The sequence below is a fragment of the Heterodontus francisci genome, chromosome 5 (genome assembly GCF_036365525.1).
Source record: "Heterodontus francisci isolate sHetFra1 chromosome 5, sHetFra1.hap1, whole genome shotgun sequence".
NCBI lineage: Eukaryota > Metazoa > Chordata > Chondrichthyes > Heterodontiformes > Heterodontidae > Heterodontus > Heterodontus francisci.
Window position 1 is genome coordinate 8,699,688 of NC_090375.1, and position 18,407 is coordinate 8,718,094.

The 18,407-nt window shown below is 43.8% G+C and overlaps 1 protein-coding gene across 1 annotated transcript in view; it reads left to right on the top strand.

Moving 5' to 3' along the window:
• The window catches only part of riok3 (RIO kinase 3 (yeast)), a 40,057-nt gene that overhangs the window by 7,076 nt on the left and 14,574 nt on the right, over nt 1-18,407 (top strand). Inside the window, exons 3-7 of the mRNA XM_068031079.1 lie at nt 2,292-2,434; nt 4,386-4,493; nt 13,333-13,442; nt 14,176-14,319; nt 15,571-15,698. Coding sequence (XP_067887180.1) covers nt 2,292-2,434; nt 4,386-4,493; nt 13,333-13,442; nt 14,176-14,319; nt 15,571-15,698 — 633 coding nt within the window. The remainder of the gene's footprint in view (nt 1-2,291; nt 2,435-4,385; nt 4,494-13,332; nt 13,443-14,175; nt 14,320-15,570; nt 15,699-18,407) is intronic.

Consider the following 18,407-nt stretch of genomic DNA (forward strand, 5'->3'; position numbering starts at 1 on the left):
CCCCATCACCTTTAATGGCCTTGTCTTCAATGATACCCTGAATGCTCTCATTACCAGTACAGTCCCCATCTGCACTCCTTTACATCCAAGGGGTGGTAGACTTGAACATAACACAGTGCATAACTAGTTTTTCAATTCATTGCCCGATTTGACTGGGCCACATCAAGCACTTTGAGACCTGCTCACTACCCAGATCATCGATAACCCCCGTCTTCTCTTCTCCACGACCAACCATCTGCTTAAACCCCTCTCCCTGTCACCTCCACCCTTACGTCCCACAAGTCTGAGGAGCTCATAGACTTCTTTGTCACTAAGACCGAGACTATCCATTCAGCTGCCTCTGCCACTTCCCTTCCTCCAGCTTCCTAGGAGGTTCTTTCCTCTCCTCTTACATCTTAGAGTTTGTCATAGAGAGAGACAGCACTGAAACAGGTCCTTCGGCCCACCGGGTCTATGCCGACCAACAACCACCCATTTAGACTATTCCTACATTAATCCCATGTTCCCACCATTCTCCTACCACCTACCTACACTAGGGGCAATTTACAATGGCCAATTTACCTATCAACCTGCAAGTCTTTGGCTGTGGGAGGAAGCCGGAGCACCCGGCGGAAACCCACGCGGTCACAGGGAGAACTTGCAAACTCCGCGCAGGCAGTACCCAGAACCAAACCCGGGTCGCTGGAGCTATGAGGCTGCGGTGCTAACCACTGTGCCACCCCAATTTTCTCCAGTTTTTCTCCAATCTTTCCTTATTCCCTCCCCAAACTCCTTTTATCCATGAGAGCCACCTCCTGCTCTTTCAACTATGTGTGCACTTGACTACTGACCACCCAACTTACCTTTCTGGTCCAATGTTAGCTGATGCTGTAATGTTTCTCTCTCCTTGGGTACGATCCCCCTCCATTTCAAATCAGCCGGCATCCTTCCCCCTACTCCCCAGCTTCATAAAATCTGCACTTGGCCCCTCTGTCCTTGTAAACTACTGCCCCACCTCCCCAGCACCCTTTCCTCTCAAGTCTTGCCGCCTCCCAAATCCATGCCCGTCTTTTTCCATAACTCCATATTTCAATTTCTCCAATCAGGATCCCACCCCTACCACAGCACTAAAACAGCTACAAATTACATCCTATGTGACTGTGACCATGGTGAACTATCCTTTTCTCATCCTTGACATCTCTGCATCTTTTGACATGGTTGACCACAATGCCCTCCTCCATTGTTTCTCCTCTGTCATGGGACTGCCCTCACCTAGTTCCAATTTCTATCTGTCCAGTGGTAGCCACAGAATCTCCTCCAATGGATTCTCTCCCTGCTGCCGCACCATTGCATTTGACGTTGCCAAAGATCTATTTCTAACCCCCTCCTATTCCTCGGCTACATACTGCCCTTTGGTGACAGTTTCTAAAGTTATGGTATCAGTTACACTTGTATGCTAACGCCTCCTAGCTCTACCTCGCCTCTTTCGACTCCTCTACTGCCCCTCTATTAAGTTCTGGTTGAGCTGCAATTTCCTCCAGCTAAATATTGGGAAGACTAAAAACATAGTCTTCGACCCCTGTCACAAGCTCCATTCCCTTGTCACCAGTTTCGTCCCCCTCCCAAGCCAGTGTCTGAGGCTGAACCAGACTGTTAGTAATCCTATTTGACCCTGAGCTGAGCTTCCAACACCACATATGCCCCATCACCAAGGACGCCTATTTCCACCTCTAATATTGCCCTTCTGTGCCCCTGCATCAGCTTATCTGCTGTGGAAACTCATCCATGTTTTGTTACCTCCAGACTAAACTATTCCAATGCTCTCCTGACTGGACTCCCATCTTCCATTCTCATCCAAGACCCTGTTGCCTATATCCTAATCCTGCACCAAATTCACACATCACCCCTTTGCATACTGACCTACATTAGGTCCTGGTCCACCAGCACTGTGATTTTAAAATTCTCCCCTCCCTATCTCTGCAACCCTCTGTGATCTCTGTGCTCTTCCGATTCTGGCCTCTTGAACATCCCCGTGCTCCCTTCGCCAACCATTGGTGGCCCTGGCTTCAGCTGTATGGCTGTAGGCTCTGGAATTCCATCCCGGAAGATATTTGCCTCTCCATCTGTTCTCTTTTAAAACCCTCCTTAAAAGCTACTTATTTAGCCAACCTAAAATCTCCTTTATTGGCTCATTGTCAATATTGTCCTGCGAAGGGCATTGGAACATTTTCCTACATTAAAAGTGCTATATAAATGTAAATTGTGTAACTTAATTCATTGGGAGAAAAATTAATACCTCCTCTCGCGTTCAGTATTGATCCGGCAGCTCTCATTGGAGAGGGGACAGAAACTTCCAGTGATCTCCTGTTAGCCCAGATGTTACAGATGGAATTTGATCGAGAATATGATGCACAACTTCGCCGGGAAGAAAATAAATTGAATGGTGACAGCAAAGGTATGAGTTAATGTACACTTAGTTTTCAGTGCATCTGCCTGTGTATATGTTGTAGAATCATCAATCATTTTGACATTTGCTGACAAAGCTGATGCCATAAAGTGAATGACATGGTACGTACAGCACAGAAACATTAGGGGACTTAGTGTCACTATCATCGATTGTCAGAAAAACCCATGTGATTCACTAATGTCCTTTAGGGAAGGAGATCTGCTGTCCTACATCTGACTCCAGACCCACAGCAACGTGGTTAACTCTTAACTGCCCTCTGAAATGGCCTAGCAAGCCACTCAGTTGTTAAGGGCAATTAGGGATGGGCAACAAGGGATGGGCAACAAATGCTGGCCTTGCCAGTGATGCCCACACCCCATGAAAGAATTAAAAAAAAAATAACAGGCCATTTGGCCCAACTGATGTCTGTGTTGGTGCTTATGCTCCACATGCTGCGCCTCCCACCCTTCCCCTCACCTATCTGCTTATCCCTCTATTCCTTTCTCCCTCGTGTGTTTATCCAGCTTCCCCTTAAATGTATTTATACTATTCACATCAACCACTCCCTGTGGTAGTGAGTTCCACATTCCCACCACTCTCTGGGTAAAGAAGTTTCTCCTGAAATCTCTATTCAAGTTGTTATATTTTTGTTGATTGATACTACACCAACATCCTCAGTTATTGTGTTTGCGAGGAGAAGGACAAAAACCATCTGCGGTACTGCGGATACTGGAAATCTGAAATGGAATTTACAACATGGAAACGGGCCATTCGGCTCAACTGCTCTGTACAGGTGATGATGCTCCACACGAGCCTCTGCCCACCCTTACTTCATCTCACGCTATCAAGGCATTCTTCTATTCCTTTCTCCCTCATGCTAATCCAACTTCCCTTTAAGGCATCTGTGCTATTCGCCTCACCCTGTCCTTGTGATTGTGGTATGCTGATAGTGTGCAGAGGCTCATGTGGAAGTCACCAGCATGGACCAGTTGAGCCAAATGATCTGTTTCTGTGCTGTACTCTGTCATTCTCCACTATTGAATCACCTGCAGAAATAACCTGCCTCTTCTCTTTACAGGTACTCTAACATTAATTCAGGTTTGCTGCTTGTTCAGCTTCTTATCTGTGTACTTTGCTGGAAGGTGTAACTTGCAGTTCAGAAGCAGCATTTCAGATGCTGAATCAATAGCATCTGCCATTATGGCAGCTAATTTTCACGATATAACTCTTCAGGTTTCAAATTCCTTAATTGACTATAGGAATGTGGTTTATTGTAACTCCGTGTTTAGAAAGTTTCAGCATGTAATACTGATAAACTAAATGGTCTCAACTTCTTTACAGTATAATAGTTGCAAATGTTTTTATTTCCCTGAGAAAACAGACAATGATAGTGTTTGGAATTCGAGTTTATGTGCCTTTGCAACACTGAGCTGTGTTATCTGGGATTGATTCCCAACTTTGAGTTTCAGCAAATGCTTCAGTGCAGTTTCCACTTGGGGTAACAAAATAGCCCCAACAAATAAGACAACTGCCCTAAACATATAGCGACATAAATACTCAATCATTTAACACATTAAAAATCACTGAGTATTGCCAACTCTGACAGCCAATGAGTTAGAGGTGGGATGCATTTACAGGAGGACTCATAGCAAGCAAGAGTCTATTTAAAAACAGTCACTACCAACTACAGCAAACAGAACTCATGGCCAATACTACAGCAACGTCTCCCAGTAACAACAGGATTATTTCCCCAGCAGTAATGCGGTGAGTGAAGGATTGTGACAATACAAATGATGTATAAAATCAATTCCAGTTACTTGCAGCAGTGTGGTCCATAGGTGTGATTGATGGGAGGAATCACCCAATGATCTCTCTTTTGGCTGAGACTTGCAGTGTCTCTATATGCAAGCTATATAAAATATGCAACGTATTATCTCTCTCTCTCTCTGTTTGCACTCAGTTTCTATTTCCTTTGAGAATTATCGAATGGTGCATCCTTATGAAGACAGTGAAAGCTCGGATGATGAAGTAGATTGGCAGGATACACGGCATGATCCCTACAGACCTGGTAATGTCTCACTTGATATGACTGAGCTTACCTGTTGTTTCCAGGCATGTTAATTTAGTCCTGGCCTTCAGTGATCTTTATGCATGAGATGGTGATTATGAAAACTACCTGAAGTCCTCGCTACCTTGCTGCTTGAGAGAAATCCTTATAATTCCTTTGTGTATTTAGGAAATTATAATTGTCTGACTTTGATCCCCATATCTTGAGAAATAGAATGGCAAAGTTTCACAGCATCAAATGAGGTCATTTGTCCGATCTCTGAGGCCTGAAGTAATAATTGAGAGCATGAGTTCAAATCCCATCTTGGCACCTTGAGCATTTGCGTTCAGTTTTTATTTATTTTTTAACAGAAAAGCTGGAACTAGCTCGTATCCGTTAAAGTGACAGTGTAAAAACCCAGCTGGTTCACTAATGTCCTTCCTTTTAGGGAAGGAAACTTGCTGTACTTAGCCAGCCAGGGCCTGTAGGTATTTCCAGTCCCACATCAGTGTGCTGAACTCTAACTTGCCCTCTGAAACGGCCAAGTAGGCCACTCTCTCCTCTGAGTTGCAAGGTTCCAGGTTCAAGTCCCATCCAAGACTTGAGCACAAGAATTCAGGCTGACACTCCACAGCAGTACTGTGGGAGTGCTGCGCTGTCGGAAGTGCCATCTTTCAGATGAGGCATTAAACAGAGGCCCCATCTGCTTGCTCGGGTGGATGTAAAAGATCCTATGGTGCTATTTCGAACAAGAGTAGTGAATTAATCCCTCAGTTATCACTAAAAACAGGTTATCTGGTCATTATTACATTGCTGTTTGTGGGATCTTGCTCTGTGCAAATTGGCTGCCATGTTTCCTAGATTACAACAGTGATTCCCCTTCAAAAAGTACTTTATTGGCTGGAAAGTTTTGAGCCATCGGTATTTGTGAAAAGGACTATATAAATGCAAGTCTTTTTTTCTCTTCACTGTTTCTGGTGGACATCCAATTTCCTATCACCTGTGATTAAAAAAATTATCTTCCTCCATTGTCCCCTTGTTTTCATGCTAAGAAAAAGTACTAGGAAAACTAATGGGATTTAAAAGCTGGCAAGTCCCCTGGACCTGTTGACCTGCATCCTGGAGTCTTTTTTTTTTAAAAAAAAAGTGGCTGCAGAGATCGTGGATGCATTGGTTGTAATCTTCCAAAATTCCCTAGTTTCTGGAAAGGTCCCAGCAGATTGGAAAACTGCAAATGTAACACCTCTAGTCAAGAAAGGAAGGAGACAGAAAGCAGGAAACCAAAGGTCGGTTAGCCTAACGTCTGTCATTGGGAAAATGCTGGAATCCATTATTAGGGAAGTAGTAGCAGGACATATAGAAAATCTCAATGCAATCAGGCAGAGTCAACATGGTTTTATGAAAGGGAAATGGTTGTAACAAGCAGGACTGATAAAGGGGAACCAGTAGATGTAGTGTATTTGGATTTCCCAAAGGCATTCGATAAGGTGCCACATAAAAGATTACTGCACAAGATGTTGGGGGTAATATATTGGCACGGATAGAGGACTGGCTAACAGGAAACAGATTCGGGATGAATGGGGCATTTTCAGGTTAGCAAACTGTAACTAGTGGAGTGCCACAGGGATCAGTGTTGGGGCCTTAACTATTTATGATCTATGATAATGACTTAGAAAAAGGGACCAAGTATATTCTAGCCAAATTTTCTGGCAGTACAAAGATAGTTAGGAAAGCAAGTTGTGAAGAGGACATGGTGTCTGCAAAGGCATATGCATAGGTTAAGTGAGTTGGCAGATGGAGTATAATGTGGGAAAATGTGAGGTCCACTTTGGTAGGGAGAACAAAAAAGCAGATTATCTAAATGGAGAGAAACTGCAGAATTCTGCAGTACAGAGGGTTCTGGGTATCCTTGTACATGAATCACAAAAAGTTAGCATGCAGGTACAGCAAATAATTAGGAAGGCAAATGGAATGTTGGCATTTATAGTCAGGGTGGCGTAAAAAAAGTAGGGAAATCTTGCTTCAACTGCACAGGGCATTGGTGAGACTGCACCTAGAGTACTTGGGTGCAGATTTGGTCTCCTTATTTAAGAAGAAATCGTAGAAAGGTTAAGGCACAGAAAGTGGCCACTTGGTCCATCGTATCTGAGCCAGCCGATAAACGATCCACCTATTCTAGTTCCACCTTCGAGCATTTGATCCGTAGCCCTGCCGAGTTCGACACTCGAGGTGCCTATCCAGACTCCTTTTGAATGAGTTGAGGGTCTCTGCCTCAACTACCCTTTCAGGCAGTGAGCACCAGACCCCCATCACCCTCTTGGTGAAAAAGTTTTTCCTCACTTCCCCTCTAATCTTTCTACCTACCAATCACTTTAAATCTATGCCCCCTTATCACTGACTTCTCTGCTAAGGTGAATAGACTCTTCACCTCCACTCTATCCAGGCCCCTCAAAATTTTGTACATTCAATCAGATCTCCCCTCAGCCTTCTCTGTTTCAAGGAGAACAACCCCAGCCTATCCAGTCTTTCCTCGTAGCTCCATTTTTCCAGTCCTGGCAACATCCTCATAAATCTCTTTTGTGTCCTCTCTAGTGCAATTACATCCTTTCTGTAATGAGGTGACCAGAACTGCACACAGTACTCAAGTTGTGGCCTAATCAATGAGTTATACAGTTCCAGCATAACCTCCCTGCTCTTGTATTCTATACCTTGGCTAATAGAGAAAAGGATTCCATATGTCTTAACCACTTTATCGACCTGTCCTACCTTCAGGGATCTGTGAACATTCATTCCAAGTTCCCTCACTTCCTCTACACATTTCAGTATTTTCCCATTAATCGTGTATACCTTTGCCTTGTTTGACCTCCCCAAATGCATCACCTCGCACTTCTTCGGGTTGAATTCCATTTTTTTAATTCATTCATGGGATGTGGGCGTCACTGGCTATGCCAGCATTTATTGCCCATCCTTAATTGCCCTTGAGAAGGTGGCGGTGAGCTGCCTTCTTGAACCGCTGCAGTCCATTTGGGGTAGGTATACCCACAGTGCTGTTAGGAAGGGAGTTCCAGGAGTTTGACCCAGCGACAGTGAAGGAACGGCAATATAGTTCCAAGTCAGGATGGTGTGTGACTTGGAGGGGAACTTACAGGTGGTGGTGGTCCCTTGAATCTGTTGCTCTTGTCCTTCGAGGTGGTAGAGGTCGCGGGTTTGGAAGGTGTTGTCGAAGGAGCCTTGGTTCATTGCCACTTTTCTGCCCATCTGACCAGATCATCAATATCTTCCTGCAGCCTACAGCTATCCTCCTCGCTGTCTACCACACGGCCAATCTTAGTGTCATCTGCAAACTTCTTAATCGTGCCTTCTACATTTATGTCCAAATCGTTGATCAAAAAGCAGGGCACCCAGTACTGAGTCTTGTGGAACACCCGTCAACAATTACCCTTTGTTTCCTGCCTTTGAGCCAATTTTGTATCCACCTTGCTGCATTTCCCTGGATTCCATGGGATTTTAACCAGTCTGCCATGTGGGACCTTGTCAAAAGCCTTCCTAAAATCCATGTAGACTACATCAACTGCACTACCCTCATCTATCTTCCTTGTTACTACAAAAAATTTGATCAAGTTGGTCAAACAAGATCTTCACTTAACAATTCCATGCTGACTATCCTTGATTAACCTGTGCCTTTCTAAGTGACAGTTTATCCTGTCTCTCAGAATAGATTTCAATAATTTTCCCACTACTGAGATGAGACTGACTGGCCTGTAATCATTCGGTCTGTCCTTTGCTCCCTTTTTAAACCTTAGCAGTTCTCCAATCCACCAACACCACACTTGCATCCAGAGAGGACTGGAAAATGATGGTCAGACCTTCTATAATTTCCCCTCTCGTTTCTTTTAACAGCCTAGGTTACATTTCATCCAGCCCTGGTGATTTATCAACTTTCAAGAATGCTAATCCCAGTAATACTTCCCATCTCACTATGTTTATCACATCCAATACTTCACACTCTTCCTCCTTAACTACAATATCTGCATCGTCCCCCTCTTCTGTGAAGACCGAAGCAAAGTATTCATTAAGAACCATACCAACATCTTCCGCCCCTACGCATAGGTTACCTTTTTGGTCTTTTATGGGCTCTACTCCTTAGTTATCCTCTTACTCTTACTGTATCGATGAAACCTCTTTAGGTTCACCTGGATTTTGCTTGCCAATATTCTTTTATGCCCTTTCTTTGCTTTCCTAATTTCCTTTTTGATTTCACCCCTCCACTTTCTGTACTCCTCTTGGCTTTCTGTATTATTGAGTTCTTGGTGTCGGACATAAGCTTTCCGTTTCTGCCTTATCTTACCCTGTAGGCCCCTTGACATCCATGGGGCTCTAGATTTGGCTGTCTCACCCTTTTTCTTTGTGGGTACATGTTTACTCTGAGCCCCTTGAATCTGACCTTTTGAATGTCTCCCTCTGCTCTGACACTGATTTACTTTCACGTAGCTGTTTCCAGTCCACTTTCTCTAAGTCACTCCTCAGTTTAGTAAAATTAGCCGTGCCCCAATTGAGAGCTCTAACTCCTGTTATACTTGCATTACACAAAAGTCCGAGTGTATCAAGCCTGTGTCCTCAGTACCTTGCTCTATGGCAGCGAGGCCTGGACAATGTATGTCAGCCAAGAGCGACATCTCAATTCATTCCATCTTCGCTGCCTCCTGAGAATACTTGGCATCAGGTGGCAGGACCGTATCTCCAACACAGAAGTCCTCGAGGTGGCCAACATATCCAGCTTATACACACTACTGAGTCAGCGGCGCTTGAGTTGGCTTGGCCATGTGAGCCACACGGAAGATGGCAGGATCCCCAAAGACACATTGTACAGCGAGCTCGCCACTGGTATCAGACCCAGCGGCCGTCCATGTCTCCGCTTTAAAGACGTCTGCAAACACGACCTGAAGTCCTGTGACATTGATCACAAGTCGTGGGAGTCAGTTGCCAGCGTTCGCCAGAGCTGGCGGGCAGCCATAAAGGCGGGGCTAAAGTGTAGCGAGTCGAAGAGACTTAGCAGTTGGCAGGAAAAAAGACAGAGGCGCAAGGGGAGAGCCAACTGTGCAACAGCCCCGACAAACACATTTTTCTGCAGCACCTGTGGAAGAGCCTGTCACTCTAGAATTGGCCTTTATAGCCACTCCAGGCGCTGCTCCACACACCACTGACCACCTCCAGGCGCTTACCCATTGTCTCTCGAGATAAGGAGGCCAAAGAAGGAAGCAGTTCAGAGAAGGTTCACTAGGCTGATTCCTGGGATGAAGGGGTTGTCATATGAGGAAAGGTTGAGCAGTTTAGAAGAATGAGACTTGATCTTATTGAAACATGTAAGATTCTGAGGGGGTTTGACAGGGTAGATGCTGAGAGGATGTTTCCCCTCAGGGGAATCGAGAACAAGGGGGACACAGTTTTAGAATAATATGTCTCCCATTTAAGACTCCGATGAGGAAGAATTTCTTCTGTCGGGGTCATTTGTCTTTGGAGTTCTCTTCCCCAGAGAGCAGTGGAGGCTGGGTCATTCAATATATTCAAGGCTGAGTTAGACAGATTTCTGATCTACAAAGGAGATGAGGGTTATGCAGGAGGGCCAGGCAGGAAAGTGGAGTTAATGCCCCAATCAGACCAGCCATAACCTTATTGAATGGTGGAGCAGGCTCGAGGGACCAAATGGCCTACTCCTGCTCCTATTTCTTAAGTTCTTATGATAAATTTATGCCCAGCAGTTAGTGACTCATTTAACAGTGGGAATAAGTTTTTTTTTTTTTCCTTATTTGATATTAAAGTTCCTCCTATTTTGATCAGCTGTCTCATTCTCTTATCCTCCTTTGCAATGAGAGCTTCCCTTTCACCTGTCTTTCCTCATAACTGAAGTCTCTCTTAATGAATTTCATTTGTATCGTCTTCCTTGACCTACTTCTTGAAGTATGATTCCCAAAAATTGAACAGGATTTTCCAGCTGTAGTTTAACGAACGATTTGTGTAGGTTCAGAATCAGCTCTATACTTTTATACACTATGTCCCACTTAATAAAATTCAAAATTGCATTTATTTTCTTTTTTAAATGGCTTGTTGTGACTTCCAGAGCTTACTGTACCTGAACCCCGAGTCTATCTGTCTCTGTACTAATTTCTTTGGTCTCTTAACAGCTGGGCACTTTTTAAACAGATGGAAGAGTAAAGAGGGTGTATGCTGCATGCCAGGTGAACTCCAACTGAGCACCAGGCCAAATACAATAAGTTAAAAGGGGAAGTGAAGAGGAAAATAAGACTGGCAAAGAGAGGATATGATAATCGAATAGCAGTCAATGTAAAAGGGAACCCAAAAATCTTTTACCAGCGTGTAAATAGTAAGCAGGTAATAAGAGGTGGAGTGAGGTCTGTTGGGGACAAAGAGGCTGATAGATCATTAAGGCCCAGGACAAGGCTAGAATGCCTAATGAGGACTTTGTATTGGTGTTTACTAAGGAAGAGGAATCTGACACAATATCGGTAGAAGTGGAGAGAGCTGAGATAATGGATAGGGTAAAAATTGAGAGTGAGGAGATACTAGAAAGGCTGGCTATACTTATAGTAGCTAAGTCACCTGGTCTAGATGGCTTGCATCCCAGGTTGCTAAAGGAAGTGGGGATGGAGGTAGCGGACGGGCTTGCCATAATCTTCCAGTCTTCCCTAGATACAGGTGAGTCACCAGAGGATTGGAGAGTGGCAAATGTGACACCCTTATTCAAGAAAGGGAGTAAGGACATTCCTAGCAACTACAGGACAGTTAGTTTAATATCAGTGGTGGGTAAGGTTTTAGAAGCAATAATTGAAGAAAAATTCAACAGGCACTTGGAGAGGTTTGAGTTGATTAAGGATAGCCAGTGCGGATTTGTAAAAGGCCGATCATGCTTGACTAATTGAAATTTTTGATGAAGTAACAAGGTTGATGCAGAGAATGAAGTGGATGTTGTCTATATGGATTTTAAGAAAGCATTTGTTAAAGTACCACATAAAAGGCTGGTTAACAAAATGGAAGCTCATGGAATAGGAGGGTCAGTGTCCAATTGGATATAAAATTGGCTGGAGGACAGAAATTGGTGAATTTTGGTAAATGGTTGTTTTTCAGACTGGAGAGTTGTAGACAGTGGTGTTCCCCAAGGGTCAGTGCTGGGACCCACTGCTTTTGTTTGCTATACATAAGTGACTTGGATTTTGGAATTCAGAGTAGAATTTCAAAATTTGTCAATGATTCCAAACTTGGAGGAGCGGCAAACAGTGAGAATGATATGAAATGCCTGCAACAGGACATGGTGAGGCAGAACAACTTAATGGCACAGTTCTAACGAGTGTGCAGGGACAGGGGGACCTGGGGGTTCATGTGCATTGATCTTTGAAGGGGCAGGACATATTGAGAGAGTGGTTAGTAAAGCATATGGGATCTTGGGCTTTATAAATAGAGGCATTGAGTACAAAAGCAGGGAAGTTATGCTGAACCTTTATAAAGCTCTGGTTATGTCCCAATTAGTATTGCATCCAGTTCTGATCACCACTTTAGGAAGGGTGTGAGGGTCCTTGAGAGGGTGCAGAGGAGATTTACTAGAATGGTTCCAGGGATGGGGGATTTTAGTTACAAGGTTAGGTTGAAAGAGTTGGGGCTGTTCTCTGGAGCAAAGGAGATTGAGCGGAGATTTGATAGAGGTGTACAAGATTATGACAGGCTTAGATAAGTTAGGGAAGGAAAAGCTGTTCCCATGGGGGCAGGTTGTTCAACCTTGCCCGTCTAAGAGCGAAGTCCAAAGTACGGAAAGTCCTCATCAGAGAACTCCTCTTTGCTGACGATGCTGCTTTAACATCTCACACTGAAGAATGCCTGCAGAGTCTCATCGACAGGTTTGCGTCTGCCTGCAATGAATTTGGCCTAACCATCAGCCTCAAGAAAACGAACATCATGGGGCAGGATGTCAGAAATGCTCCATCCATCAATATTGGCGACCACGCTCTGGAAGTGGTTCAAGAGTTCACCTACCTAGGCTCAACTATCACCAGTAACCTGTCTCTAGATGCAGAAATCAACAAGCGCATGGGTAAGGCTTCCACTGCTATGTCCAGACTGGCCAAGAGAGTGTGGGAAAATGGCGCACTGACACGGAACACAAAAGTCCGAGTGTATCAGGCCTGTGTCCTCAGTACCTTGCTCTACGGCAGCGAGGCCTGGACAACGTATGCCAGCCAAGAGCGACGTCTCAATTCATTCCATCTTCGCTGCCTTCGGAGAATACTTGGCATCAGGTGGCAGGACTATATCTCCAACACAGAAGTCCTTGAAGCGGCCAACACCCCCAGCTTATACACACTACTGAGTCAGCGGCGCTTGAGATGGCTTGGCCATGTGAGCCGCATGGAAGATGGCAGGATCCCCAAAGACACATTGTACAGCGAGCTCGCCACTGGTATCAGACCCACCGGCCGTCCATATCTCCGTTATAAAGACGTCTGCAAACGCGACATGAAATCGTGTGACATTGATCACAAGTCTTGGGAGTCAGTTGCCAGCATTCGCCAGAGCTGGCGGGCAGCCATAAAGACAGGGCTAAATTGTGGCGAGTCGAAGAGACTCCAGATGAAAGTGCATTCAGGCACTCGTTCATATCATTCATTGCTGTGTGAAGGACATGGAATTGCCTGATATTTGTCATTCCTTGCTAATATATTGCAATTAACAGTAAAGAGCTGGTAGTTGACATGTTTTGTTTTAATATATTCTTAAGGTTTTGTCTAAAGTATCTTTAGTTTACGAATTAATTTTTCTAACTGAGGTCTTGAAAATCTTCCTGTGTTGACAGATAAACCTTCGACAAATCCAAAACGCGGATTTGTGGGAAAGGGCCGAGAGATTACCACCAAACATGATGAGGCGACATGTGGCAGAAGGAACACTGCCCGAATGGAAAATGTAAGCATTTCCGAGTGATCTTTTACTTGTTATGCCAAGTTTGTTTGGGTGGGGTAGGAGTTTTTTTATACTTGTTTAACTGTCTGTTTCTACCCTTACAAAGTGTAAATACCGAAAAATAGATATTAGTAAATACTGTGAAAAATAATGTAAAAGGTGCAGCTACCATTTGCCTATCTTGGAGTCAGTGAAACCCCCATGTAGCCTCCCGAAAAGGAAAGGGGACTTTCCATTTCCTGAACTGTAAAGGAGATGAGACCCATTGATATTGTGCTGAAAGTATGGCCTAGTTTTAATTGAGGTGTATAAAATTATGAGGGGCCTAGATAGAGTGGGTATGAAGGACCTATATCCATTAGGAGAGAGGTCAATGACCAAGAAGCATAGGTTTAAAATAATTGGGGTCTGGAACTCACTGCCTGAAAGGGTGGGAGAGGCAGAAACTCTCATGGTATTACAAAAGCAATTGGATAGGCACTTGAAGTGCCTTAACCTACAGGGCTATGGACCAAGAGCTGGAAAGTTGGATTTGGCTGGATTGCTCTTTCTCAGTGGCACAGACTCGATGGGCCGAATGGCCTCTTTCTGAGCCGGTCTTTGTATGATTTTAGATAGTGCTACATGAGCTTAAGGGCAATTAAGGATGGGCAATAAATGCTGACCTTGTCCGAGATGCCCACATCCCATGAACGAATAATAAGTTGAGTGATCCAAAAAATGTTTTTTCTTTTAGTTTGCTCCAGAGTTCCAAGTTGGCGATGGAATCGGCATGGATTTGAAACTATCAAATCGTGTTTTTAATGTGTTGAAGCAGCATTCGTACTCTGAACAGCGTCGCAGTGCCAGGATTCACGAAAAGAAAGAATATTCTACTTCTGTATGTCTTGCTTTGTTCATGTTTATTAAATACGACTGGTACTTAGCATTGAATGATACACCACAGAAGGAAGCCATTCGGCGCATTGTGCCTGTGTTGGCTCTTTGAAAGAGCTGTCTAATTAGTCCCACTCCACCTGCTCTTTCCCCCATAGCCCTGCAAATTTTGCCCCTTTAAGTATTTATTCAGTTCCCTTTTGAAAGTTGCTATTGAATATGCTTCCACTGCCCTTTCAGACAGTGCATCCCAGATCACAACTCACTGCGTAAAGGAAAAAAAATTCTCCTTATCTCCCCTCTGGTTCTTTTGCCAATTATCTGAAATCTCTGTCCTCCAGTTACTGACTTTCCAACCACTGGAAACAGTTTCTCCTTATTTACTCTATCAAAACCCTTCATGACTTTGAACACCTCTATTACATCTCCCTGTAACCTTCTCTGCTCTAAGAAGAACAATCCCAGCTTCTCCAGTCTCTCCATGTAACTGAAGTCCCTCATCCCTTGTTATCTGGTAAATCTCCTCTGCATTCTCTCCTTGCATAGGGAATGTTTGAAAATCTGAACTCATGGGGCTGCGAATCACCTTTCGGACATGCGAATTAGGAGCAGGCCACTTGGCCCCTCAACTCTGCTGTAACTTTATGCACTCGCAGGTCCAGGGCTTCCTGTACAGGGTTACGGCAGCTAAATCTATATAACAACTAACCACCTTTCAAAGTAATTAACCTATAATTAATAAAACTTCTGTGATTAGCTTAGCTTACACATTGTGCTGAAATGTTAATTGTTGTCTGCCCATATGCTGTCCAGTGTTGAATTTACTAATTGTCTAAATTGACTTAAAATCAGCAACTGGTGGTTTATAATTTATTTTTAAAAGTGATTTGCACTATTAAGCCAGTCTTTTAAAATTATTTGGGAATCCTGTTGTTTTCCCGATGGTTGAGCTGACAACAAATGTTCTGTCCAATCCGGGATGATTTCAGTGCATTAACCCTGTGCACTGGAGGATAGTTTAATGCTGAGTTAAGGCATGACTGTATTTCACTTTGCCAGTCTGTTTTAAGTTGTTACAAACGTTGATTTTGAATTGGAACTGCTCTCTGATAAGGCATAAACGTAGTTTCAATCTGCATAGGGGAAAGTCAACTGTTAATAAATTTAATTGTCTTTATTTTTGAATGATGGTGTACAGGTTCACTACCTTTAATTCCCATTTGGTGCCTTTTTAAAATTTTTATTGCCATCTCAGGACCAAGCTGTAGACTCGAAAACCCGCTTGCTGCTTTACAAAATGGTGAATGCTGGGGTGTTGGAAAGCATCAATGGCTGTATCAGCACAGGCAAAGAGTCTGTGGTCTTCCATGCTAATGGAGGAAGGTATGTATTCAGCGAAAAATACCCCCATCCCCAAACACACGGAAATTCCACCCACCAGCAGAAATTGAATTAGGAAAGATAATACGGAGGGGTGACTTGATTGATCGGTGTCTGTAAAATTATGAAGGTATTCGATAGGGTAGACACAGAGGGGACGTTTGCACTTAATGTGGGAAGTCCAAAACTAGGAGCCATGAATATGGGATAGTCACTAATAAAGGTGGCACTGACCACCTCCAGGCGCGTATCCATTGTCTCTCGAGATAAGGAGGCCCAAAAGAAAGAAAAAGAAACTAATAAATCCAATAGGGGTTTCAGGAGAAGCTGCTTTACCCAGAGAATGTGGGACTCACTACCACATGGAGTAGTTTAGGCGAATAGTACGGATGCATTTAAAGGGATTCTAGATGAGCACATGAGGCAGCAAGGAATAGAAGGAAATGCTGATAGGGCGGGAGGAGGAGGCTCGTGTGGAGCCTAAACACCACCATAGAAATTTACAGCGTGAAAGGAAGCCATTCGGCCTAGCATGTCTGTGCTGTTCGACAAGAAGCCATCCAGTTTAATCCTAGTTTCCAGCTCTTGGTCCATAGCCTTGTAGGTTATGGCACTTCAGAGAATATCTAAGTACTTTTTAAATGTTACAAGAGTTTCTGCCTCTACCACCCTTTCAGGCAGTGTGTGCCAGATCCCCACCATCCTCTGGGTGAAACAATCTCCCCTCTGATCCCTTCTAAAGCTCCTACCTCTTAACCTTAAATCTATGCCCCCTGGTTATGGACCCGTCAACCAAGGGGAATTGGGCCTTCCTATCTAATTCGATGACTCATAATTTGATGCACTTCAATTAAATCTCCCTTCAGCTTCCTCTATTTCAAAGAAAGCCATTCTAGCCTATCCAATCATTCCTCATAACTAAAATTCTCCAGTCCAGACAGCATCCTCTTAAATCTCTGTACCCTATCTAGTGCAATCACACCTTCCCTATAGTGTGGTGACCAGAACTCCACGCAGTACTCCAGCTGTGGCCTAACTTTTGTTTTATACAGTTCCATCGTAACCTCCCAGCTCTTATATCCTATGTCTCTGCTAATAAAGGCAAATATCCTGCATTCCTTCTTGACCGCCTTATCTATCTGTCCAGCCACCTTCAGGGATCTGTGAACATGCACTCCAAGGTCCCTCTGTTCCTCTATACTTCCCAATATCCCACCATTTATTGTGTATTCCCTTACCTTGTTAACCACTTTCCAAGTGCATTACCTCACACTTCTCTGGATTGAACTCCAATTGCCACTGTTCCACCCACCTGACCAGTCCATTGAGATCTTCCTGCAGTCTACAGCTTTCTTCTTTATTATCAACCACATGGCCAATTTTTGTACTGTCTGCAAACGACATTCAAGTCCAAATCATTGATATTTACCACAAAAAGCAAGGGATCTAGTACTGAGACCTGTGGAACCCCACTGGAAACAGCCTTCCAGTCACAAAAACACCCATCGACCATTACCCTTTGCTTCCCGCCTCTGAGTCAAGTTTGGGTCCAACTTGCCATTTTGCCTTGGATAGCATGGGCTTTTACTTTTGTGAACAGTCTGCCATGTGGAACCTTGTAAAAAGCCTTGCTAAAATCTATATAGACCACATCAAATGCATTATCCTCACTGACCCTCCTTGTTACCCCCTCAAAAAATTCAACTGTGTTCGTCAGACACGACCTTCCCTTACCAAGTCTCTGCTGATTGTCTTTGATCCATGAATTTCTAACTGAAGATCTATCCTGCCCCTCAGAATTTTTTCCAATAATTTTCCCACCACTGAGGTTAGATTCACTGACCTGTAATTACTCGGTCTATCTCTTTCTCCCTTTTTAAACAATGGTACGACGTTAGCTTTCCTCCAGTTCTCTGGCACCACACGTGTAGCCAGACAGGATTGGAAAATTATTACCAGAGCCTCCGCTATTTCTTCCCTTGCTTCTCTTCGCTTAGGATGCATTTCGTCCGGACTGGCGATTTATCCACTATCAAAGATGTTAAACCCCTGAATACTTCTCACTGTTAATTTCATCTATTATTTCACTCTTCTCCTCCCTGATTGCAATGTCTGTATTGTCCCCTCCTTTGTGAAGACACAAAGTATTCATTAAGAACCATATGAACGTCTCCCCACACACCCTTGTGGTCCCTAATAGGGCCCTCTCTTTCTTCAGTTACCCCTTGCTCTTTATGTATTTATAATGTTACGATCAGGTGAGCAATGTGTCTAGGGGTCTTTTGCTATCTTTACCTGGTCTTATTGTAACGGGGTTTAATTTTTAAACAGTGTTTTGAGCTCCCCTTTGTGTGAATCCTTGTTCAGTTTCCAATTATCAGGCAAATAACAAACAGGCTTTCTTTGGTTTAAAGCAGAAAGAGGAATTTTCTGAAAACCTTAAAACTTAAACTCTAATACGGTTAACGCCTACGGAAATACGACACGCTCACGCTAGCATGCACACGCGATATAAACATCAGCTGGAATAGAAAAGAACAGAAGAAAAGATAAGTAGGACAGTTTGAGGCAATATCGTTACTATTTCTCGAGCTCGCTGTAGTTCTTGATTGACGATATGGCCTTGTGATTCGTTGGGGCCTAGTAATCATCTTAAAACTTTGTTCATGTGGTAAACCCATCTATTTGAGTTTCACGTGTTTTCACAAGATT